The sequence below is a fragment of the Gnatocerus cornutus genome, chromosome 1, assembly GCF_029298725.1.
Source record: "Gnatocerus cornutus isolate USDA-ARS CGAHR chromosome 1, icGnaCorn1.1, whole genome shotgun sequence".
NCBI lineage: Eukaryota > Metazoa > Arthropoda > Insecta > Coleoptera > Tenebrionidae > Gnatocerus > Gnatocerus cornutus.
Genome location: NC_142233.1, coordinates 35,035,535 through 35,059,002, shown reverse-complemented (window position 1 = coordinate 35,059,002; position 23,468 = coordinate 35,035,535). Strand labels below are relative to the sequence as shown.

The 23,468-nt window shown below is 38.0% G+C and overlaps 7 protein-coding genes across 15 annotated transcripts; 3 read left to right on the top strand and 4 right to left on the bottom strand.

The window, feature by feature from the left end:
* The first annotated feature begins 43 nt into the window (after window positions 1-43).
* Window positions 44-11,542, top strand: Nedd4 (E3 ubiquitin-protein ligase Nedd4). 8 transcript variants are annotated; one of them, XM_088050113.1, is made up of 13 exons: window positions 44-337; window positions 1,318-1,397; window positions 1,453-1,534; window positions 1,579-1,778; window positions 1,882-2,032; window positions 2,353-2,489; window positions 2,535-2,652; window positions 4,076-4,378; window positions 9,266-9,605; window positions 9,655-9,779; window positions 9,826-10,055; window positions 10,103-10,864; window positions 10,911-11,542. In XM_088050113.1, the coding sequence occupies exons 1-13, from the start codon at window positions 194-196 to the stop codon at window positions 11,011-11,013; spliced, it is 2,775 nt and encodes a 924-aa protein (XP_087906239.1). In that variant the 5' UTR covers window positions 44-193; the 3' UTR covers window positions 11,014-11,542. The 8 variants fall into 8 exon arrangements, with proteins under 8 accessions (XP_087906239.1, XP_087906237.1, XP_087906238.1 ...); XM_088050111.1 differs by having other exon boundaries at window positions 1,873-2,032; XM_088050112.1 differs by having other exon boundaries at window positions 1,444-1,534.
* A 662-nt stretch (window positions 11,543-12,204) lies between these two features.
* On the top strand, window positions 12,205-13,201 carry LOC148182090 (5'-deoxynucleotidase HDDC2). Its single transcript, XM_088040043.1, has 3 exons — window positions 12,205-12,418; window positions 12,496-12,938; window positions 12,990-13,201. The coding sequence occupies exons 2-3, from the start codon at window positions 12,533-12,535 to the stop codon at window positions 13,193-13,195; spliced, it is 612 nt and encodes a 203-aa protein (XP_087896169.1). The 5' UTR covers window positions 12,205-12,418; window positions 12,496-12,532; the 3' UTR covers window positions 13,196-13,201.
* Window positions 13,202-13,206: 5 nt separating this feature from the next.
* LOC148182089 (ciliary microtubule associated protein 1A-like) lies at window positions 13,207-13,968 on the bottom strand. The gene is made up of 2 exons (XM_088040033.1): window positions 13,724-13,968; window positions 13,207-13,682 (listed from the first exon to the last, which is right to left on the bottom strand). The coding sequence occupies exons 1-2, from the start codon at window positions 13,956-13,958 to the stop codon at window positions 13,213-13,215; spliced, it is 705 nt and encodes a 234-aa protein (XP_087896159.1). The 5' UTR covers window positions 13,959-13,968; the 3' UTR covers window positions 13,207-13,212.
* Window positions 13,969-14,374: 406 nt separating this feature from the next.
* Window positions 14,375-14,929, bottom strand: LOC148182088 (armadillo repeat-containing protein 6-like). Of its 2 annotated transcripts, none has more exons than XM_088040055.1 (2): window positions 14,582-14,929; window positions 14,375-14,540 (listed from the first exon to the last, which is right to left on the bottom strand). In XM_088040055.1, the coding sequence occupies exons 1-2, from the start codon at window positions 14,696-14,698 to the stop codon at window positions 14,454-14,456; spliced, it is 204 nt and encodes a 67-aa protein (XP_087896181.1). In that variant the 5' UTR covers window positions 14,699-14,929; the 3' UTR covers window positions 14,375-14,453. The 2 variants fall into 2 exon arrangements, with proteins under 2 accessions (XP_087896181.1, XP_087896190.1); XM_088040064.1 differs by having other exon boundaries at window positions 14,603-14,929.
* Window positions 14,930-15,463: 534 nt separating this feature from the next.
* Window positions 15,464-17,240, bottom strand: LOC148182087 (armadillo repeat-containing protein 6 homolog). The gene is made up of 6 exons (XM_088040021.1): window positions 17,024-17,240; window positions 16,561-16,973; window positions 16,312-16,514; window positions 16,120-16,265; window positions 15,803-16,072; window positions 15,464-15,758 (listed from the first exon to the last, which is right to left on the bottom strand). The coding sequence occupies exons 1-6, from the start codon at window positions 17,138-17,140 to the stop codon at window positions 15,525-15,527; spliced, it is 1,383 nt and encodes a 460-aa protein (XP_087896147.1). The 5' UTR covers window positions 17,141-17,240; the 3' UTR covers window positions 15,464-15,524.
* Window positions 17,241-18,599: 1,359 nt separating this feature from the next.
* Window positions 18,600-22,271, top strand: Gle1 (Gle1 RNA export mediator). The gene is made up of 2 exons (XM_088045947.1): window positions 18,600-19,831; window positions 19,876-22,271. Exons 1-2 carry the CDS (start codon window positions 18,673-18,675, stop codon window positions 20,535-20,537), a joined length of 1,821 nt encoding a protein of 606 aa, XP_087902073.1. The 5' UTR covers window positions 18,600-18,672; the 3' UTR covers window positions 20,538-22,271.
* On the bottom strand, window positions 20,515-20,981 carry LOC148182086 (uncharacterized). Its single transcript, XM_088045955.1, has one exon. The coding sequence runs from the start codon at window positions 20,979-20,981 to the stop codon at window positions 20,580-20,582; it is 402 nt and encodes a 133-aa protein (XP_087902081.1). The 3' UTR covers window positions 20,515-20,579.
* Window positions 22,272-23,468: the final 1,197 nt, after the last annotated feature.

Genomic DNA, 23,468 nt, shown 5'->3' with positions numbered 1-23,468 from the left:
ATCTGCTTTAAGATATTTATTCAAACATTATCACCTCTATTTCAGCAACGAGATAAGATTCTCGTCACCATCAGGTGAACTGACACCAAACTGTGTGACAAATTTTAACGTGAAATACCGCCGGAGATTTATTAGTTTTGTGAGAATGTGTAAGATAGTGATAAGTTAAGTGTTAAATGTGGTCGTTCCAAAAATGTCGGTAACAGTTCAAAATCACTCCGGTGCCTCTTCGGATGGCCCCAGAAGGAGGAGTAGATCCTGGGGGAACAGACTGCGGTCCCTGTCGATCGTTTCTTTGAATCAAGTGCCGCGGAGGTCTTTTTGCGTTTCCACGCTGGTAAGGCTGAGGAGTCGCAATCATATGATTGCGATAATAGGGGGAATATTCAAAACAACGCGGGGATTAAGTGGAGGTTTTATTTTGTGGCGTGTTGATCGTATTTTACTCTTGAAGTTGTTGATTTAAAACCGAAATAACGGAGAAACGGAGTTTTTCTTTTTTATTTTTAAAATTCGGCGCCAAACAGTCTGCCCGAGCCCGGCCCAAAACTCCCCAAAAAACGTCACTGTGGTAAAAAAGTTTGACATTTGAGTTTGTATTGCTTGGGATTAAATGGAAGTTTTATTTTGTCGCGTGTTATTCGTATTTTGCTCTGTTAAAGGTGTTAATTTAAAACCAAAATAATGGAGGGACAGTATACCCCATTTTTATTTTTAAAATTCGGCGCCAAACGGCCTGCCCGAGAGCGGCCCAAAACTCCCTAAAAGAAGTCACTTTGGTAAAAAGTTTGACATTTCAGTTTGTGTCGCTTGGGATTAAGTAAAAGTTTTATTTTGTCGCGTATTTGAATTTTAGTCTTGGAGATGTTAATTTAAGACCGAAATAACGGAGGAACGATGTTTCCCATTTTTATTTTTAAAATTCGCCGCCAAACAGTCTGCCCGAGCGCGGCCCAAAACTCCCTAAAAGACGTCACTGTGGTAAAAAAGTTTGACATTTCAGTTTGTGTTGCTTGTCAATTCTAGTTGGAATGGTACATAAATTGTTTTCGTGGCTGTGATCCTTTTGACGTTAGATGTAACGTAGAAATTTAATTTATATCTTTAATGGCATCAGATAATATATTTGGTTACCTTCCTCAAATAGGAATCGATGGATATGTAAGTAATAAAAATCCGAGCAATTAGGAGCATTCCCAGTCAATGTCATTCATTTATGTTATTCCTTCGATTTGCCGTGACAAATTAAATAAATTATTCCGGAGGAATCGATCCTAGTTTTCCGTAATCGTGTTGTAATTTCCGTGTTTCTTCCAGACCGAGGAACCAACGAGTAGAATTCGCCTCAAGATAATTCGTGGGAAGAATCTAATGAAGAAGGATATTTTCGGTGCTAGGTAAGACTGATTTTAACCTTGTCGTGTAAAAAGTGAGTCACTGCAGCTCTTTCAGTGATCCTTATGTGAAAATCGACCTTAACACGATAAACGGGGACGAAACCATCGACTCTGTCTTGACAAAAACTAAGAAAAAGGTGAGTTTCCTCCATTTGCACCCCATATTAACTCTTTCCGTTAGACGTTAAACCCGGAATGGAACGAGGAGTTTATCTTCAGAGTCCGACCAGCGGAGCACAAGTTGGTCCTCCAGGTCTTCGACGAGAACCGCCTGACCAGGGACGACTTCCTGGGGATGGTGGAGCTCACGTTGATCAACCTCCCTAAAGAACAAGAGGGGAGGAACATCGGCACCGTTAAGTACCTCCTGAGACAAAGAAGGTGATTACAACTCCTTGCCTGATGCATGTTTTATTAATTCTCTGCTTAATGTTTTGCATGCTGGTCTCTCTCTCTCTTCGATTACTCTACGTAGCGGTTTTAGCGCGCGTTCAAGAGTGCGTGGTCACCTCGAGTTGTATCACGCCTTCCTTTACGACAGTGAAGTGCCGCCTCTTGCAGATCCTGAAGAAGGTTTCGGCGAGGACCGCGACTGGGAGATCATCAGCGAAGGCCGAGAGGAGAGCCCCGCACAGGTACTATAACACCTCTCCAAATTACATTACTGTGGCATCGCACATTACAAAATTATAAGATTTATAAGAAAATTTTGAAGTTTTTGGCTTGTAGATAAAACGATAATTTCAAAATTTGTCATATTCGTTCTATAATATTGTAATTTAGTACAATTAATAAGCTGGTTCCAAGTAGTAATCTCTCCAAATTTCATTCTTATTGCATCGCACATTTCGAAATTACAGCATTTTAAAAAAATTTCGAAAATTTTTTATTTGTTCGTTCTAGAAAAATTCTAAAATTTGACGTATTTGTCCGATTATTTTGTAACTTTTTGTAGGCTCTTTATGTGAACGCTGCGGCGGACGCCCACGCGCCTTTGCCCAGTGGATGGGAGGAGCGCCAGGACGCCAACGGGAGGACGTACTACGTCAACCACATCGCCAGGACCACCCAATGGGAGAGACCGACGTCTAGGTAAAACACTCGCGAGTTGCCACATTCATTGATCGGGTTTTGCAGCAATAATGTGGATAATCAGCTCCAGGAGCAGAGGGAGGCTGCGGTGTTCGAACGGCGGTACCACATAAGCGCCGAGGACGAGTCCAACGGGCGTGGAGACTCCAATAACACCAGCCAAGTAGGTTTGGGGTGTTTGAGTAGTGGTAATGCATGTATGAGGTGATGCAGTGTTGACGGATTTTGGTGGTTGGCTATTCATTCATCAGCTCTACATGTCGGACTTTCATGCCATTTCAGACAGATTCACACTGGCTTTGGTGACAATGCTTTTGGCGGTTTAATTCACTTAAAATTGACACAAACTTTATCTAGTTTCATCTAGAGAGGAAGTGACGAACGTCGAAATTAATCTCTCCAAACTCCTCAGTTAACTTAATGATTAACGCTGTGATACTTTTTCATTAAGTCTCAACGAATGAGTTAACACTTTCATGGGTACGAAACTCGGCCTTGGAGTGTTATGACTAGAAATAATCTATAGATAATAACGTTCCATTAATTGCTTGTTACGAATTTCACGAATTTTTTGCTTCTTACCTATTCATTTTGGTGTTACGTAAGCAGCAAAAAATTTGTTGACATATTGTGTATAAAATTGTATGCATATCTAATATTTATACGATAATTGGCTTAGATATTCAGACGCGTGGATCTATATACACGGATTTTGATCTGGCTGATAATAATAACAGTCTGGGATCGAACTAATTGTTTATCACTTAATCGTCGCGACGCATAAAAATGTATTTTTTCCACGTTTCTGAAACGATTTAAGTGTCTTATCGAAACATTTGATTCTTATAAGAGTCCCATTAAATGGTGATAAAGTGCATTGTCATACTATAAGTACTAGAAATGACACTGTTTTCCATTATGACTCAAGTTTTATGGGCCTAATAAAATTTTAACTTGGATAGATATTAACCCTTTAACTGTTGTAAACGTATTTTGCCATTTTTCTCAGAAAATGCAAATGATAAGAATTTGAAATTTTGGGGACAAAAGTAAGCGGATAACACGAATCGAATAAAATTTGATGTATTTGTCTTATTATTTTATTATTTTAAGTCGGCACAGTTAATAAACAGGTTAGCAACCTCTCAAAATTTTATTCCTGTAGCGGTTCTCATTTCGAAATTATAGCGTTTATAAAAAAGTTCAAAATTTTTGGCTCCTCCTTCAAACTAAAATATATAAAATTTGACACATTTGTTCTATAGTTTTGTAATTTGGCACAGTTAACAAACAGGTTCAAAGTAGCAACTTATCCAAATGTCATTATTGTAGCATCGCACATTCCAAAATTATAAGATTTATTACATATAAGAAAAACGATAATTTCTAAAACTTGTCATAATAAAAGGTTAAAAAAAAAACTTGTTCACTCAAAGTGTCATAATTTCGACTGTTTTTGCGACCCTCCAAAGTTCCGAAAAGACCAGAAAGCATCTTCGCAAAGCCCATTCTCTTGTACATGCCATCCACTAACACAATTAACAATAGCTAGCGTTGCATGAGCGTTCTGTTTGCATGCTGGTCAGGCCGTTAGTCCGCCTATAGACTTCGCCGCTGCTGCTTCGGATTTAACTAACGACCCCGCAATATCGGTCGAAACCGAGCCAGACGACACGCTCGCCCCTAATTTCAACAATCGCCTCAGTGTCAGATCGACGACAGAAAACAATAACGATTCCGAATACAACGCTTCAGCCGAAAGTAACGAGAGCAGTCGAAGGAGCTCTTTTGACTGTCCACAATTCGAGCTAAGAGGAGGACGCGTTTTTGGATCACGCGTTGATCGACGGCCAGATGACGATTTCGAAATTGTCGACACGGATTCGGAGGTTGGTAGGCGTGTGTGCATGTACTGCTTCAGTTTCGTGAAGGCACGGGGGAATCACAGGGCACTCATTCATGGCTAAATAGGTGTGGATTGTTGCGTAAATGTGTCATCGTCTGCTTGCATGTTTCATCGAACACGGCTCGCCAGAAGAGAATTTTGGTCGAAGAAAATTGCTCATGAAAACGAAAACTAACAATATGGTCTAGAACAGCCCCGCTTTCAAATGAAATCAAATTTTAAATCATCGTAGGTTGAATTACTTACATTTTGAAAATTTGTGTTTCAATAATTGCAATTTTTTTATTTTTTAAATTTTGATTGTTTAACTGGTTAAAATTTTATATGCGACAACAGAATATTTGCTGAGAAAACTATTTACGTCATACAACTTTAAAAACCAAAACAACTAGGTAAAAAAAAATCCAATAACGTAGTTGGCAAAATATTAAAACTACACTGCGCCGCAAAATTAACGCAATATTTAAAAAAAAAAAATTTAAATATGTACATGCATTTTAAAGCTATTTTGTCAATTTGATATCAATTTTTTTCCACAAAATTAACACTTGTTGCAAAATAGTTAAAAAACAAAAGTGGGAATTGCTGTGGTTTTTATCTCGAGGTTTACAGTTGGTCTCGACAGAGTGTTTTACTGCTTCGAACAGTCGTATTTTTCGTGGCATAAAGCCGTTTCTAACTTCTTATTTAACGATTTTTTGTCACATTTGTGTTAAATCGGTTAATGAAACTGTTCAGTTCCGAATACATTGCAAAAGTTTAATATGCAATTTTGGATTGTCCTATAAATGTTCTATCAAATTAATCATAAGTTGGTTTGAATCGTCAATATTTTTTTTAAAACCATTTTTAAAACTAATAGGCCGATTTTGCGTTAATTTGGCTGGATAGTGTACATTTAGTTAAAATCTCTAGAATGTGCGCCTTTTTCTCAACAATTTTCCAGTTTACTAAAGTTAATATACGAGTGAAAAGTAGAAAATTCCCCAATTTTCATAGCTATAACACAAAAATTACTATAACTACGAATATTAGTGGTGGATGTCAGAACAGTTTGCTTCCTCTTGAAAATTAAAATTATAAAATTTTAGAGCAAAAAACCCAATTTTTAGATATTTTTAATTGAATTGAAGCAAAACTTTGAGGTATTTGCTGTGAATTTCTATAATTTTGACAATTTTGATCGTAAAACGGTGAAATTTCCAGGTTTTATTACTTTAGGTTTGTTTATTAATTAAGCAAAATTTCAAAATTTTAGAGCAAACAAGACAGTTTTTAGAAATTTTCACTTGAAAACAAAGCAAAATTTTTCACAAATTTCTGTAATTTTGACATTATTATTTGTAAAACAATGAAATTTACAGGTCTTGCTATTTTTGGTTTGTTTGTTAATTAGGCAAAATTTTAGATGAAAAAAAATCTTTTTAGATATTTTATTTGAATTGAAGCTAAACTTTGAGCAGTGTTCTGTAAATTTCTGTAATTTGTAATTTTGACAATTTTGATCGTAAAACAGTGACATCTACAGAAATAACTACTTTAGGCTTGTTTATTCATTGGACAAAATTTCAAAATCTTAGAGCAAAAAATATAGTTTTTAGATATTTTCTCTTTAAAACGAAGCCAAACTTTGAACAATTTCTTATAAATCTCTGTAATTTTGACAGTTTTGATTCAAAAACAATAAAATTTGCAGGTTTTATTACTTTTGGCTTATTTATGACCTAAGTTAAATTTAAAAATTTTAAAACGGTAAACAAAATTTTTAGAAATTTATAAATAGCTCAAAAATGGTGGATGCGCCAAAATAGTAATTTTTGAATACAATTTTGTCAGTTTTGATCCGTAAAACAGTGAATTTTACAGATTTTACCACTTTCGACTTGGGAATCGCTGAGATTTTTTCCTCTAGTTTTACTGTTGGCCTCGACAGTCTTTTACTTCTTCGAATACTGATAACAGTCAGTATTCTTTGTGGCATTCAGCCATTTCTGACTTTTTACTTAACGATTTTTTGTCAAATTTGTGTTAAATCAGTTAATGAAACTGTTTAGTTTTGAATGCATTGCAAACGTTTAAAATGTAATTTTAAATTTTAATAATGGATTGTTCTGTAAATGTTTTATGAAATTAAACTAATCGTAAGTTGGTGTGAATCGTCAATAATTTGTTTAAAGTCACTTTAAAAATTAAGTTGTGTCTTCCGTTCTAGACTTTTGTAATTTATTAAAATTAGTGCATAACTCATAGGTAGTAACTTTTCCAAGTTTTGTAGCCGATGTATAGTTCAGCCAAGTTGGTCTACCATAAAAGTATAAAAATTTGCGGGCTACCGCAACGGGACAGCTGCAAAAGATTCTCAAGTGCACATAATGAAGGTTTATTTCCTCAAGTTTGCACCCTGCGATAAGAACAGCATCCCTAAACAGGCCAGATGTCTCGTCATAAATGACAAAATACCGCAAACTGCCCGGTTGCGGTTGCCGTCTAATTTTTATGATTATATGGTGGCTCAGACGAACTTGGCTGAACTATACTGAAAAAACATTCCCAATTTTAACAAAGGATTTCTAAATTTTTTGCGTCGCCTTAACAATTTCTAAAATTGGGTCTGTTACAGTTTTGCAATTTGGTAGTTAATTAACGGATCAAAAGTTGTGTTTTCCCCAAATTTCATAGCCGTAACACTAAAATTACCAAAATTATTATAAAAGCAGTTATTACATTTTGATAACCACGTGCCTTGGTTTTAGAGTTATATGACATAAATGCTTTTCACATCTCTGCTTTTCACAGCAAACATACTATTGTCGATTAAAGAATTTTAAACGGCTAATTCATCAAAAATTTAAAAAATAAGAAAAATTCAAATATTGATACATAAATTTTCATGATTTTTCAAAATAAAAGTAATCCAACCTACGATGATTTAAAATTTGACTTTTTTCGAAAAAAGAGGTGCCCTAGAATACATTGTTAGTTTTCGTTTTCATGGGCAATTTTTTCCGAATAAAATTCTCTCCCGCCGAACTGCGCGTATTGATAAAATGATTATTCAATATTTTATTATGAAGGTCGCTCGGAGAGTAAACTTCATTAGACAGGGGTTTCCTTGAACTGTCCGGATTTTCCGATGATAATTTTCAGTTTACAATCTTATCAATTATCAAATCTGCGATAACTGAAGTTACTTTTATGAGCCTAATTTATAAGGTCGTAAATTTTCACCCAAGGTCGGTCAGAGTTGAGAAAATTCGGTCACTTTGCATGAATCGCTGCACTGAACACAACTCTGAATACAACAGAATATTAAAATCTGATCGTGACTTGACAACACGTGTGCATAAAAAATGGAAAAACTCGATTTATAGGGAATTCATTTCTATTTGTACAATCCTTTGTTTACAAGCTTTGCAAATTGTCGTTTTCGCGGGGTCTTTGTCCGTGTCACTTAAAAAACGGCCTCATTTTCGAGTTACGAATGTGATTTTTCCTGCCATGGACTTAATACGTCGCGGAATTATGTCCAATGTCGGTACGTACCTAAATTGTTTATTGTTCTAATTTTTTAGGTGCGCTTTCAGTCGTTTTTGCGCGTTGCTAATTTAAATCGTTAGTCATAGGTGAACGGTCACCATTGTGCTATTTACATAAGTTTTCTTCAGCCGAAAACTTATCTAACGTTATCTTTTCAATGGATTAGTCATGATTTTCTCAGGGAGCCGCGATAACAAAAATACTTGAGCTGAATGGACAATTTTAGCTGCCGCGTGTTGATTGTATCTTTAAAGTTGTGTTCAATAAAATAAGTTGTGCACGCTATTCATTTTCCGATTAATTTTCTGTTTGAACTTCAAGTTTCGCGCCGAGGATTTAGGGGCAAAAAAATAAAATAATTAAAAAGTACCAAATTTTGCGCTGTGGATTCAGGGATAAAAAAATAAAATCACTTAAAAGTTTGGTAATTTTTTATTAAATTTATAACAAAATTTCTCATATTTGTTCTATAATATTGTAATTTGGTACATTTTATGAGCTAGTTAAAAATAGTAACCTCTTTAAATTTCATTCTTATTGGATCGCACATTTCGAAATTACAGCATTTTTAAAAAAGTTTCGAAAATTTTTGATTTTTTTATTCAAGAAAATTTCTAAAATTTGACGTATTTGTCCAATTGTTTTTGTAAATCAGTACAGTTAATAAACAGGTTCAAAATAGCAACCTCTCAAAATTTTATCCTTGTAGCGCTTCACATTTTGAAATTATAGCATTTATAAAAAAAATTGTAGCATTTATAAAAAAATTCAAAATTTTTGTCTCCTTCAAACTAAAATATATAAAATTTGACACATTTGTTCTATAGTTTTGTAATTTGGCACAGTTAACAAACTGGTTCAGAGTAGCAACCTCTCCAAATTTCATTACAGTGGCATTGCACATTTCAAAATTATAAGATTTATAAGAAAATTTTGAAAATTTATGGCTTGTTGATAAAACGATAATTTCCAAAATTTATCATATTTGTTCTATAATATTGTAATTTGGTAACGTTAATAAGCTGGTTTCAAGTAGTAACCTCTCCAAATTGCATTCTTATTGCATCGCACATTTCGAAATTATAGCATTTCTAAAAAAGTTTCGAAAATTTAGGGGTACAAAAGTAAAATCACTAAAAACTTTGGTAATTTTTAATTTCCCCCCTGAAAACTCGCGGGCGGGGAATTTAAACAGACAAAAAGACGACCCGACAAATATTTACCGACCTTGTACTTTTGTTTTTTTTCAACGACCTCGTTTTAATTAACTGTTGCACTATAAAACAAAGAATGCTACAACTTGTACATTTTGTTGACTTTCGCCTTTTTCCAGAGCGATGATCAGACCGACAGTCTTTCAAACAGTTCGTCCCGTCGCGACTCCACAGTCTCTACAACTAGCAATAGCAACACCCCTAATCACCTAGATCAGTTGTCTGAAGGGTTGCCCCCTGGTTGGACGGTCCAGGTTGCCCCTAACGGACGCTTATTCTTTATTGACCACAATGAAAGAACGACTTCTTGGGTTGATCCTCGCACGGGCCGTGCGAGTCCGATGCCTAATCAAGCTGTGCCTTTAGTCAACAGGAGACCGGATGATGACTTAGGGCCACTGCCGGAAGGGTGGGAGGAGCGCGTGCATTCGGATGGGAGGATTTTCTTCATAGATCATAGTAAGACCCTTTAGTGTCTTGAATGAAGTAAATACGAGGTTTTTATTAGATACTAGGACGACACAGTGGGAGGATCCGCGGCTCTCAAATCCCCAAATTGCGGGACCTGCGATCCCGTACTCCAGAGATTACAAACGAAAATATGAGTACATGAAAACGCAGCTCCGAAAACCGGTAAGTTGGAGGAGTTCCCAAGGGTTTAATTGACTTTTCCTTTAAGAACAACGTTCCCAACAAATTTGAAATCAAAGTGAAGAGAAGAAGTATTCTGGAAGATTCATTCCGGGTGATCACATCCGTCCCTAGAGTAGAATTATTAAAAACGAAACTCTGGATAGAGTTCGAAGGCGAAGTGGGCTTAGATTACGGGGGTTTAGCCAGGGAATGGTTCTACCTCCTGTCCAAAGAGATGTTCAATCCGTACTACGGGTTGTTTGAGTATTCCGCAATGTAACCACCCTCTTAGTTTTGGTTTGATGTAATTCGTACTTTTCCAGGGACAATTACACGTTGCAGATCAACCCATTTTCGGGTTTGTGCAATGAAGAGCATTTGAACTACTTTAAATTCATTGGTCGGGTGGCTGGGATGGCGGTGTACCATGGGAAGCTCCTAGACGCGTTCTTCATTAGACCATTTTACAAGATGATGCTGGGCAAATCTATAGATCTTAAAGACATGGAATCCGTGGATTCCGAGTATTACAAATCGCTCCTCTGGATCAAGGAAAACGATCCCTCAGGACTAGACTTGACGTTTTCAGTGGACGAAGAGTCCCTAGGACACACCACCGTCCACGAACTTAAAGAAAGAGGTGCTAATATCCCGTTGGACGACTCCAACAAAGACGAATATATCAAGTGCATCATCCAGTGGCGGTTCGTCGAGCGCATTCAACAACAAATGAACGCGTTCTTGTCGGGTTTCAACGACTTGGTTCCGCTGAGTGTTCTTAAAATCTTCGACGAACACGAGCTGGAGCTTCTCATGTGTGGAATCCAACACATTGACGTGAAGGATTGGAAACAGAACACTCTGTATAAAGGGGATTACCATGGGAATCACATAGTCATTCAGTGGTTTTGGAGGGTGGTGTTGTCGTTTAATAATGAAATGAGGGCTCGTTTGTTGCAATTCGTCACGGGGACGTCGCGAGTGCCCATGAACGGGTTCAAAGAGTTGTATGGGAGCAACGGGCCGCAGTTGTTTACGATTGAAAAATGGGGAACACCGGATAATTTTCCGCGAGCTCACACTTGGTAAGTGAAAAGAGGAGTTTCGTGGGGTTGATTTGTTTTTTTGCAGTTTTAACCGCTTAGATCTACCTCCTTATGAAAGTTACCAACACCTGAAAGACAAACTAATCAAAGCAATAGAAGGGTCGCAAGGTTTCGCAGGTGTCGACTAAGATATGCAGGAGTCTATTCTTACTATTATTCTGTCCATTATTTACTTAAATCTATAAGTCTTTGAACATCTATTCAATCAATACTAATATTACATATTTTATAGAGTGATCTTGGAGTCGTTATTTTTATCAGTACTTTGTAAATATATTATACATGTTTTAAACTATTTACTGTAGACTATAATAGCTTCGTTCTTTTATAAGTTAGACTAGGCAACTGTTAAACGTGAAAGTATTTTATATTCCTATAATGTTGTTATAAAAACGGTTCATGCATCGAGCAAAGTTCGGCATTTGACAAGTTTCAAGCCAAATTTATGACGATCAGTTATGCGTTGATCTGAGTGTTTTTCAGTTTCATATGTACCTACTAATTTTATTCGTCGTCTACAATATTTTTATGTATAATTTTTATTTCTGTTGTCTGTTTTTTTTTATCACTGATGTATATATTTTTAATCTGAAACGTGCTGTATTATGCTTTGTATGTTATATGGGATTAAAGAAAATATATATTTTAATAGTTTCACTTGGTCGAAATTCGTTTTTAGTCCATGCTAAACAAGCACGAACCTTGAAATAATTCCCATAATTTAATCTTATTTTGGAAGATTTTTTTTGTCCATTATAGAATTTTTTTTAAATTGATGTATTTGTCCAATTTTTTTGTAAGTCGGTACAGTTAATAAACAGGTTCTAAATAGCAACCTTTCAAAATTGTATTTCTTCACATTTCGAAATTATGGCGTTTATAAAAAAATTCAAAATTTTTGCTCGTCTTTCAAACTGCAAAATTGAGTCTATCTTTAGAGGCAAGTTTGACACTTAGCAATCTTAAGATCTGCTGTCTAAATAGGTAGTCGACGAAGATGAGTCAAATTTTGAACGTTTCTTAATACTGCTTCCTCCTTTTAGTGACGCCACTGATTTTACTGTCAAATTATTCATGGCCATGTCATTGGTCCAAAGACTAAATGGATTTTCGCAAAATTCAAAATTGGATTAAACGAATCTGATTGGACGATTTTAAAATCTTGAAAATTTTGAAATAAACGAATAAAATTAGAATAATTTCGGATTCCAAAATAGTTGGCCTTCCTCGATTAGACATTACTTTATGTCCCCCTTTTTTAATCCATTCCATTTCAAATTTGAAAATTTAGGAATCTGAGAAACGCAAGAAATCTACAGCTGGTACTGAAAGCCACAACAAGGCCTACGAACCCAGACATGGATGCAAATCAGTGCTTACTCGCTTTTCTTCTGATAACGATTTGCGGTTCTTAAATTCAAATTCCGTGGGAAAAATTTGCTCTAGTTACCATCAGTTACCATAACAAACAGGTCATTTCAGCAACAGTATTATTTTGTGATTCCCCGTGAAGCACCAGAAGAATAAAAAAAGGTAAATTGTTAACACCCTTCACTCCATAAAATCGCGAGGGCTGTGAAAAAACGATAAAAATTTTCCCATTTTTTTAGGTTATCTCATCCGCAAATTCCCTCATTTCGCACAAAAATGGAATCTCTCAACCCAGAAAACGTCCTCAAATTCATGAACCTCGTCAACAATCTAAAGCACAGCTCACGCCGCGGCTGGTCCATCATCAATGTGGAGAACCACGAGCAGATCGCCGGCCATATGTACGCCATGGGCATGATGACCTTCCTTCTGGGAAACAACTCGAATTTAGACAGATTTAAGTGTCTTCAGCTCGCTTTGGTCCACGACTTGGCCGAAAGCATTGTAGGAGACATAACACCCCATGACAACATCCCGGAGGAGAAGAAACACGCTCTGGAGGACAAGGCCATGAAGGAGATCACGTCGCACCTGGGGGAGGACATCGGCAACATGATCTACACCCTGTATAAAGAGTACGAGGCTAAACAGACCCCGGAGGCGATTTTTGTGAAGGATTTGGGTTTGTAAAAGGGGGCGAAGCTACTTAGTGGGAATTGAACTCTTCTTGCAGATCGGCTGGATATGCTCATCACTGCCACGCATTACGAGAAGCGCGATAACACGCCGAAGAAGATGCAAGAGTTTTTTGACGCCACGGAAGGGAAGTTTAAGCATCCTTTTATACAGAAGCTAGTGAAGACGTTGATGGAGTACCGGGAGAGCCCACTTCAGCAAAGTATTGATTGCATCCCCAATAATGCGATTATTAAAGAATAAAGTTCCTTCAGTTGTGTTTATTTGTTAATACAAGGCATTTCGTCGTCGGCGGTAATGTATGGAGAAGTATCAGTCTTTAGGCCAAAGGAGTACCCGCCCCTGCACCCCACTTGCTTCGGACAGTAGTCGCTAGGCGCGGGGAATTGCGTCCGGTCTCGAATCGGCTTATGCTTTATAGACATAGAATATGCGGGGAGTTTATATTTGTAGCTGTTTGGAGGAGTTGGGTCGTATTTCGCCGGTCCTGGAGACCTCTGTTTGGACAAAATCGGATTCCGATGGGACATGCTGAAAGCCCCATTAACCGGCTTATCGGGCACCTTCGGTCCAATGGTTGAAGGCACGTCGTAGTTGTTTGGTCCAGGCGTCTCGAAGGCCCTCTTCAGGTCATGCCGGTACGCCATAGAGAACGCTGGAGGTCGCGCTTCCTTCATCCGCGGCACGTCCTGGATGGCGTACGCCGCCGGTCCGGGGCCCTGGAAAGCCCCTAAAAGCCAATGAAAAGTGTCTTCGTACTAAACAACTTACTCAGATCGTGCCATCGGTCGGCCAAGGAGTACGCCGGGGGGTGCGTCCTCCCATAGGTTGTCATCTGCTCGGTGTTGTACTTGGGCCCTGGGCCCAACTGCTTCTTACCACCGGGTAGTTTGAGCCCCATTGAGTACTGCGGATTGCGATATTTTGTCGGATCATGGTCCCTGTACCCGACCAGAGGCGGGAGCAAGTATTTCCCTGGTCCAGGACCAATCTTTGTTCGACCCATGGTGGGTTTCTATGTCATCACTTTACACGAAAATTTGGGACGCAGACAAGAAGCGGACTTGTAAATAAAAATAAAAGAAATGAGTGACATGCGGGGGAAATATTTTGAAACAAGGAGCCTTTGATTAAAGTAAAATCTGTATTAAAGCCACAGTGGTGTAAATACAAAAAAGTTAAAAATTAGTCTTTTTTCCGACGTGATTTTCCCCCAGATCTCGTCCACTCCTCCTTTAATTCCAGGTCGCACTCCAAGTCGCGCAGAGCTGCTTTGACGTCGTACTCAAACTCCTTGAATCTCGCCAAGTTCTTCTGGAGGAGCTCCTCAACTCCCAACTCCAAGAAGTGCGGGTTTTGCTCTCCTGGGGGCTTTAAAAAGTGTCTAAAATCACTCCATAGCCCCCAGCTTTGCCCATTTGCACCCTGTACAGGATTCCTTTATCACACTCTTACTTCAAGGCAAGGAGTAAATTCGAGCACTCCTGAGAATCCCCTGCACTTAAGGTAGTTTTTCAATAATTTGCGTCAGGGCTTCGAAATCGGAGGCAGCCCCCTGATTCGTGACGACGTTACTAAGATCCCCTCCCTGGAAATAAATGTAACAATGAAAATACGAAAACGTCGTACCTCAGCCTTGAACTGATTCACCGCCTCTGTGGCAGCCTCCTCGGGGGATAGCCCCAGGTCGTTGACATTCTCTTGGACGGCTTTATCAAAAGTTTGTTGCGCGATTACCAACACCATTTTTACTAATGCATGAAAGAGTCCCTGGGTGTGTTACCGTAAGTGTGAAAAAAATGATAAAAACTATCAAATTGTCGGGGCAAGCCGGGGGAATGTAACTGGGGCACAATCACTGATAGTTACGGCAAGAAATGGCGATAAATCTGTTCTTTCGGCCGTTTTAACAACTGCAGAAACCGCTAAACGTCAAATTGTTAGGGCTTTTCGCTGAGATTGCCTGCCCTGTTTGTTTACATCTAGGGGGACGATGGTGGCGTCATCTGTGTTTTTGTCACATAAGTATGCATAATTGATGGCGCGAAGAGAAAATATCCCGGCGCATTCACCATTTTTTACAAGTAATTAATAAAATTTCAAAATTTTTTAGCAGATGTGGATAAAACGAGTTTTTTATTTCGTGTTTTAAGACGATCTTGTTTATTTCCTTTTAGAATTCCTGATTTCCCGACAAGAATAAGAAAAAAAAATGAAAATCAACTATCGGGAAATTTGGCTCCGTTATTTGTTGTCTGATCTGAATTTTAAGCCCAGAACTGGAACTTGCGGAAAATTCTGCGTAAAATGATGTATAATAACGCAAGTTTACTAAGCGACATATCGATATCAGAAGTTTGGCATAGTACTTACTACTAATAAATTTTCGCGAAAATTTGGAAATTTCGATTTGAAAAATCTAAGAACTATTTCTCATGTAAAAAATCGCAAGAAGAACGATGGCGCAAACCGCATTTAACTTCACAGTCAATGTTGTTAAGTTAAGAAACCTTTGATTAAAGTAAAAATCTGTATTAAAGCCGCAGTGGTGTAAATATAAAAAAGTAAAAAATTAGTCTTTTTTCAGTGCAGTCTCCGACGTGATTTTCCCCCCAGATCCCGTCCACTCCTCCTTCAATTCCACGTCGCACTCTAAGTCGCGCAGAGCTGCTTTGACGTCGTACTCAAACTCCTTGAATCTCGCCAAGTTCTTCTGGAGGAGCTCCTCAACTCCCAACTCCAAGAAGTGCGGGTTTTGGTAGCGGCTCCGCGAGACCATATTCCGAATGGCCCAACTCGCCGGTCTCTAAACAAACAATTTAGAGAGTTTCCCCTCAATAAGACAACAACCTGAATCGATTTTTCCTTCGGATGCTTCTTCATTATCTCCACGATGACGTCGGGAATCGACGCTTCAAAGAGCGCTTTACTGTTATCGGGGCACCGCAAACTCAACGCGGCGACACAGTTGAGCCCCGCCGAAGAGGTCTGCACGACTGTCTGATGGGCGCTCAAACAAGCGGAGATTACGGGCGCCAGGCCCTTCTGGATGACGTGGACCTTACACTCATCGTTCCCACCAAGAGCTTTGAGGAGTTTAAAGCACTGTCTAGCAATTTTCTGGAACAAAAAGACTACATAAACGAATAGAGGTCGTCGAGACTCACTTCAGATTGAAGAAATTGAGTCATCACGTGCTTCACCAGTTCTATTCCGCCCTCTTCATCCACTTTCCTGCAAAACTCGGTTCGCACCAACAGGACGGAGAGGGTGGAAATGAGGTCGTTGGTCAACCCCTCGTCGTTTTTAGTTTCTGCAAAATCTGTTACCACATTGTTAAGTTGTTGCAGAGACCTCACTTTCTATGAGTTTGAGGATTTGCTCCAACGTCTCTGAGGCGATGATGCGGGCGTGTTCATGGGCCCTCCCAAACTCCACGCGGATGTCATCGTCCAAAACTAAGACTCTTAGCACCGTCAAGACTTCTTTGAGCACCGCAGGGTTGCCCTCCTCCAAGAGCTTGGACAAGGGCCCCACAATATTCAGTCCAATCAGATTTTGTCTGGAAGCAACCATTAGATTTCAAGGTATTTTTATTATTGATTTACCTATTAATTTCATGCATGATGCAACACTCTTTGCACCACTTCAAGGTGAGTTTCTTAATCTCAACATCCACAGATGCGTCTAAATTCGCGACAATGAGTTGTGCCCCCTTTTCGTCCAACAGATCTGGTTGTTTGGTCATTAGAGCAACCATACACTTGAGAGCGTTCAGTTTCACCTCATTGCTCGCGTGGGGGCTTAGAAAAGTGTCTAAAACTACCCCATAGCCCCCGGTTTTGCCCGTTTGCACCCTATATTGGATTCCTTTATCACACTCTTGCTTTAAAGCAAGAAGTAAGTTTGAGCACTCCTGAGAATCCCCCTGCACTTGGGGTAGTTTCTCAATGATTTGCGTCAGGGCTTCGAAATCAGACGCAGCCCCCGGATTCGTGACAACGTTCCTAAGATCCACACCCTTTAAAAAAAGTGTTGTAGCAAACAAATTATTATAATACGACATCGTACCTGAGCCTTGAACTGATTCACCGCCTCTGTGATAGCCTCCTCGGGGGACAGCCCTAAGTCGTTGATATTCTCTTGGACGGCCTCGTCGAAGGTTTGTTGCGTGATCACTAACACCATTTTTGGTAATGCTTAAAAGAGTACGTGGGTGTGTTACCGTTAGTGTAAAAAAAAATATGATAAAAACCACCAAATTGTGGGGGCAAGCCGTAGGAATGGTAATTGGGGCACAATCACTGATAGTTAGCGCAAGAAGTGGCGATAAAACTGTTCTTTCGGCCGTTCTGACAAATGCCGAAACCGCTAGACGTCAAATTGCTAGGGTTTTTCGCGAGATTGCCTGCACTGTTTGTTTACGTCTGGGGGGACGATGGTGCCGACCTCTGTGTTTTTGTCACATAAGTATAGATAATAGTGATGGCGCAAAGATTTCTATTTTAAAAAATATCCCGGCGCATTCACCATTTTCACTAAAACATAATAAAATTTCATATTTTTTTGGCAGATGTGGATAGAATAAGTTTTCTATATATTTCGTGTTTTAAGACAATTTTGTTTATTTTTTTTTAAATTTCATGATTTCCTGATAAGAATAAAAAAAAAATAAAAATCAACTATCCGAAATTTTAATCGGCCATAACTCACTTACTCCTCATTTATTTTGAATACCGCATTTCAAGGTCATAATTTGTGACAGTTGTGGTGCTCTACGACAAATTTAAAAGGATTTATGTATTGAAAACAATAACGAACAGGTCTTTGGGTGTTCCAGTACTCGTTTATGTTCAATTCAATGGATAAATCTTCTCAAATTTGCCGTAGAGCTCCACAATTTTCACAAATTTTGACCTTGAAATGCGGTATTCAAAATAAATGAGGAGTATTTGTTGTCGGATCTGAATTTAAATTCCAGATTTGAATCCTGATAAAAATTCTGCGTTCACTGATGTGTGATAATTCAAGTTTACTTACAAAATAAGCGAGGTATCGATTTCAGAAGTTTGGCATAGTTTTAGTCATGAATTTTCGCGAAAAACTGCAACTTTCCACTTTTGAAAAATCAAAGAACTATTTTTTATGTAAAAAATTACGATAAAAACGATGACGCAAACCGTTTCCCAATAGTTTTAATAGTTTCCGAGATATTGAGCATGGATTGTTTCAAACCTTCAAAAATTTAGCCCTCTGGCGACAACCCAAAAATTCAAACGGCGATAACTCAGTTATTTGTTAACGAAAATTGAAAATTCTTTCGGTTTTGGATTTAGCATGACGTTCTGCATAAAATGAGCCGAAATTTGTTGAGTTTGCTTAAAAATTAAAGAGGCATTGACCAAAAACTGTTTTGAAGAGATCATTTTAGTCATTTTCAATCACTGTTTTCAAGGTGAAAACGATGTTTAATACTTTTGTCTTAAACATCTTTCAAAAGAGGAGCTCGGGATCTATCTACTGGTTAAATTTAAGGTCGATCGGAGAAACAGTTTACGAGTTATGGTCAAAAATCAAAAAATTGAAAAATTTTCATCGTTTGGGTCGAAATTTTCTTCGCGATATTTCGCTAGATGTCGCTACCTCAAATGTCAAACTGTCAAACTTTAACCTAAAAAACTTGTTTTGTCCCCGGTATGTGTGGTTAAATTATCGTTTAAATGGACGCGTTAACGGCAGAGTTCGAAAAGGTGAAGATCTCCGCGTTTAGCAAATACAGCAAACTAACGGGAGACATTCATAATGTGACCATTGGTCCCAACAGTGTCGTAAATACCAGTCGCGAAGAACCAAAGCCGCGAAAACCCAAAACCAAGAAAAAAGTATCGTTTCAGGACGATTCTCCCAGTAAAACTCCACTCCCGCTAGCCCACATTTTCAAGGAGTTCGAAACGCAACGGAAAGAGAAAGTTCAAGAGGCGATAGATGACCACTTTAACAAATTTGAGACGTTTTCGAAGATACAGAATGAGACGCAAGCGAACCAGTGGATTAGCAAACAACAGGCGTTTATACAGAGTGTTCATGAAGGTGAACAAATGATCCTCAATGCTGTGAATCAACAGGACGTTAATAAAACTCGCCAAAACGAAAAGTTGGTGAAACACTACCAGGAAATGATCCAGAGGAAAATGCACTATGAACAGCAACTGGAGAAGACCAAGGAGAAGCAGAGGAAACTCAATGAGAACATTGAGAGGATCAAGAAGTGCCAGGTTGAGTTCAGAACAGTTTACCAGGAAATCATCGCAGTCATCAAGAGTTGCAGCTCAGGCGAAGAGCTCAAAAGGGCTTTAGGCGACAACTTCAAATTGTTAAAGTCCCTCCCTGAAAGCTTCGAGGAAATTGTCTCAAAATGCAAGAACTACAACGTGGAGGAGGAACAATTGGCTGCATCAGCCAACATTCTCCTCCAACTGAAGAACTTAAAACTGGAGATGGAGAACATGGTTTCAAACATCAAGAAGAAAGAAGAAGCGAAAGTTGTCGCTCCACCACCGGTTAAAGAGACCAAGACGAAAGAAGTTGAAAGCATCGCCGGCGTGGACCAATTCATCAGCGCGACGAACCTGAGGAGGTACTCGGAAATCAAACAGTTCTTGTCTCATCATTCGCAACTCTTCAAAGAGTTGGTGAATGACGAGCAACTTAAACAGTTCCGGTTTGATTGCAAAAAGGCCGTGAATATTCCCGTAAACGCGATTTCTGCCGTGAGCGCTGAACACCTGAGAGACAAATACACAAAATTGGCGAACTTGTTATCAGGGAAAACCGTCTGCGTGGCTGATAAGCAAATAAACGCCGCCAGGCACCCTCAAGGTGAGTCTCCAAATTTCGTTTTTTTTCTAATGGTGGTTTTGCAGGTGTCCCCTTCTGCATGGACTTGTTGGCTCGGAAATTCGTGCTGCAAGGAGACCTGATGATTTCTAGCAACCCCGAGGCGGCTTTTTGCTACGCCACGATTATAATTTCGCTCTGGAACGATTTCCCGGACTTTGGGAGACTTCTTCTGGGGTATTTCTACACCCAGTGCCCCTATTTGGTGCCGTTTTACATACCAAAAACTGAGGACCAGTCGAATGAGGAGTACTACGTTAGTCTGGGGTACCACTACAACGATGGTCAGATTGAGAAACAAGACAAATTCCTCAAGAGGATGACTGGGATTTTCCGACTGTATTTTGCAATAGCCGTTGCAAAGCCCAAAAGAGACCAAGCGAAAAATCCTCATGATATTACAAATGCGTGGAATTTTTTGGTCTCGCTTTTGAGGTTGGAGCCCCAATTGGATATTACAGCCACCACCTTACATATTTTTCTTGAAACTGTGGGGTTTGAAATGGAGGCGGTTTATGGCCTCGCGTTCAAAAAATTAGTGAGAATTATTGGAGAGAAATTCATACCCATGTTGAAGAAGATTGATACAGGTGGACCTGTGACGCGACTGGAGGTTCTTTTGCAGGATTATAGAGAAAAGGGTCATTTTGAGAGACCCAACGGCGTTTTATCGTGGAATTTTTGGTAATTTATTGTTTATTTAGTGTACAAATGAAATAAGTAAATTCGCCTAGTTTTCACCCTCTTGGATATTTTTAACTAAAAGTCTTTTATTTGGTTCGTTGCTTAGCCCTAATTCTATCCTATTAACGATCCATTTTTCGTCTTGTTTGTTTGCCCAGAAGTACAAAGTCCCTTTCTGTTTTGGCCCTTTAATAGAAACTTCATAATGTGCGGTGTTATCTTTTGTGTAATTTTTCTCTTCGTTGCCGATATCGATGCGGCCCTCTTTGATGGGTTCGCCTAGTAAGTAAACAGCCCCCTTGTTCGTTCGGAGGGTCTTTAGGGCGTCTTTGTAATATTCTGTCTGTCTGACGTTGTCAATGACTTTGTGTCGAAAGGCCATTCCCATGGACACTGTTAGGATGCCTCCAATTGCCCCCATTTTTACGAGGGTCATGTTACTGACCATTCTGACTGTTGTCAAGTTAAATTGTAAGAACAACGTGAATAACAGTCGGTTAACCTAAAAATAAAAACTAATTCTAACCTACAATTCTGACATTTCTGACGTTTCGATCAGCTGGATCTGGAGAAGATAAGGAATGAATGCTTTTGACTCAAGACGATAAAACATTACAAAGAAACAGTTTTAAACATGAGATTCAGACAACGATGCGAAAATAGTTTTGGATATATTGAGCATTAAAAATTTCGGAACTGACAATTCACTATCTGAAACTTTGATCGGCCATAACTCAGTTATTTGTTGTCGAATCTGACTTTAAATTCCAGATTTGGAATCTGCTGAAAATTCTGCATAAAAGGATGTAAATATCTCAAGTTTACTTCAAAAAATAATCGAGACCGAGACATTGTTATCAAAAGTTTGGCATAGTTTCAGTCATGAATTTTTGCGAAAAAATCGAAATTCTGTCTTTTGGAAAATCTAAAACTATTTCTTGTGTAAAAATTCGCGAAAAAAACGATGGCGCAAACCGCATCTCAATATCTGAAATAGTTTCCGAGATATTGGGCACGAATTGTTTCAAACTTTCAAAAATTTGGCCCTTTGGCTACAACCCAAAAATTCAAACGATCATAACTCAGTTATTTGTTGACCAAAATTATTAAAGCTTTGGATTCAGCGTGACATTCTGCGTAAAGTGAGCTAAAATTTGTTTAATTTGCTTAATAAATAAACGAGGCATTGGCCAAAAACTGTTTTGAAGAGGTCATTTTGGGGTGATTTTCAATCAATGTTTTCAAGGTGAAAACAACGATTGTGTTTACATCAATCGAAAGAGGAGCAACAATGAAAACCAAATTTCTACAGCGAAAAATAAAGAAGTGGGTTTAAATTTGGAGCAAAAGGAATTATTTCCATTGTTAGAAGAGAAAAAAACAACAACAGCCAGACATACTAGAACCCCTATGAAGAATAAAGGTATACAAACAAATTTCACGTTTAAAAATTAAACTTTTTGTTCGGAAATCAACATTTGCGACAGGAGGTCTTCGAAAACCTTTGCAAAACATTCTAGAAAAGACAAGTCAAGAAGCGAGATTATCCTGCAAAACATTGAAAAATCCCTGGATGAATTGGTGGCATTAAAGAGACGAGAACTTCTGCTTCAAGAGACAAAACTCCGATTAAAATACAATGTAACGGTAGAAACTATTAATTAACATTAACATTTTATTTATCTAATTTATTTTCTTGTATTTTTGTTTGAACAATAAATAATGTAAGTTAAAGTGATGTTGTATTATGTTATTTCGAATTTGGCGACCCTGATGTACACTTCTTGTACATTAACATCGTCACCCTCTTCGTACTCAATAACAATGTCGTCATCCACAATATTTCCTTGTCTAAGTACATACAAAATTCAAAACAGGGTAAAATTTTTGAAAAATGTTAATTTTAAAATATACCTTAAAAACAAGGGTAAAATATAAAAAAAAAACAAGTGTTCTGAAAGGGCCTAACAGGAAAAAAATTTTTAACACAAGGCAAAATACCTAATTTTGAGTGTTTTTGAAAGGAAAATTTGTTTGGACGAAATCGTATTCTTGTTTGGAAAAACGAGGTATTTTCCTTGAAATGTTGATTTTTTTGAAAAAAAACCCGGTAAATTTCTCAAAAATTTAACTTTATTAAACTGTTATCTTGAAAAACATGACAAAATGATTAAAAAAACAAAGTGTTTTAAAGGGGCCTTATTAGTAGTTTTTTTGATTCAACCTCGATATCTCCGAAACAATGACAGATATTAAAAAATATGCGGTCACCATTTTCCTTGGTACTTAATCTAAAATTTAAAAAAAATGCCAAGAGCAACTATTTCTGTATATCAAAGTTTCAAACATCGAAGAACATAAACAACGAAGTTATCTTTCTTTACTAAATGTTAAATGAGAGTTAACTAGGAGGCTCTCGGAAATCGGTAAATCTCGGTTTTTTCGTGGATTTAGCTTTTCCGTGACCATTTTTGTTTCATAGAATTACAAATAAAAAATCCCAAATTGAAATCCGAGGTCCACGAAAAAAGCGAGATTTACCGATTTTCGAGGGCCCTCTAGTGAAAAATTCTAAAACTTGACTCGTTTTCTCTGAAATTTTGGATTTTGGCAGAATTAATTAACATGTTAAAACTACTAATTTCTCCAAATTTGATTACGCTACCAGTAAAATTACCAAAACTACAAGCGTGAATACAAAATTCTAAAGAGTGTTTAAAACGAAGAATTCTAAAATTTGTCTCGTTTGTTCTACAATTTTGTACTTTGGCATAGTTGATTAGCATGTTAAAACTACTAATTTGCCAAAATTTGATAACTGTGGCACTACAATTACGAAAACTACAGGCGATAATGGAAATTATAAAAAAAATATTTAGTTGGTTTTAAATGAAAAATTCTAAAACCTGATTTGTTTGCCCTGGAATTTTGTACT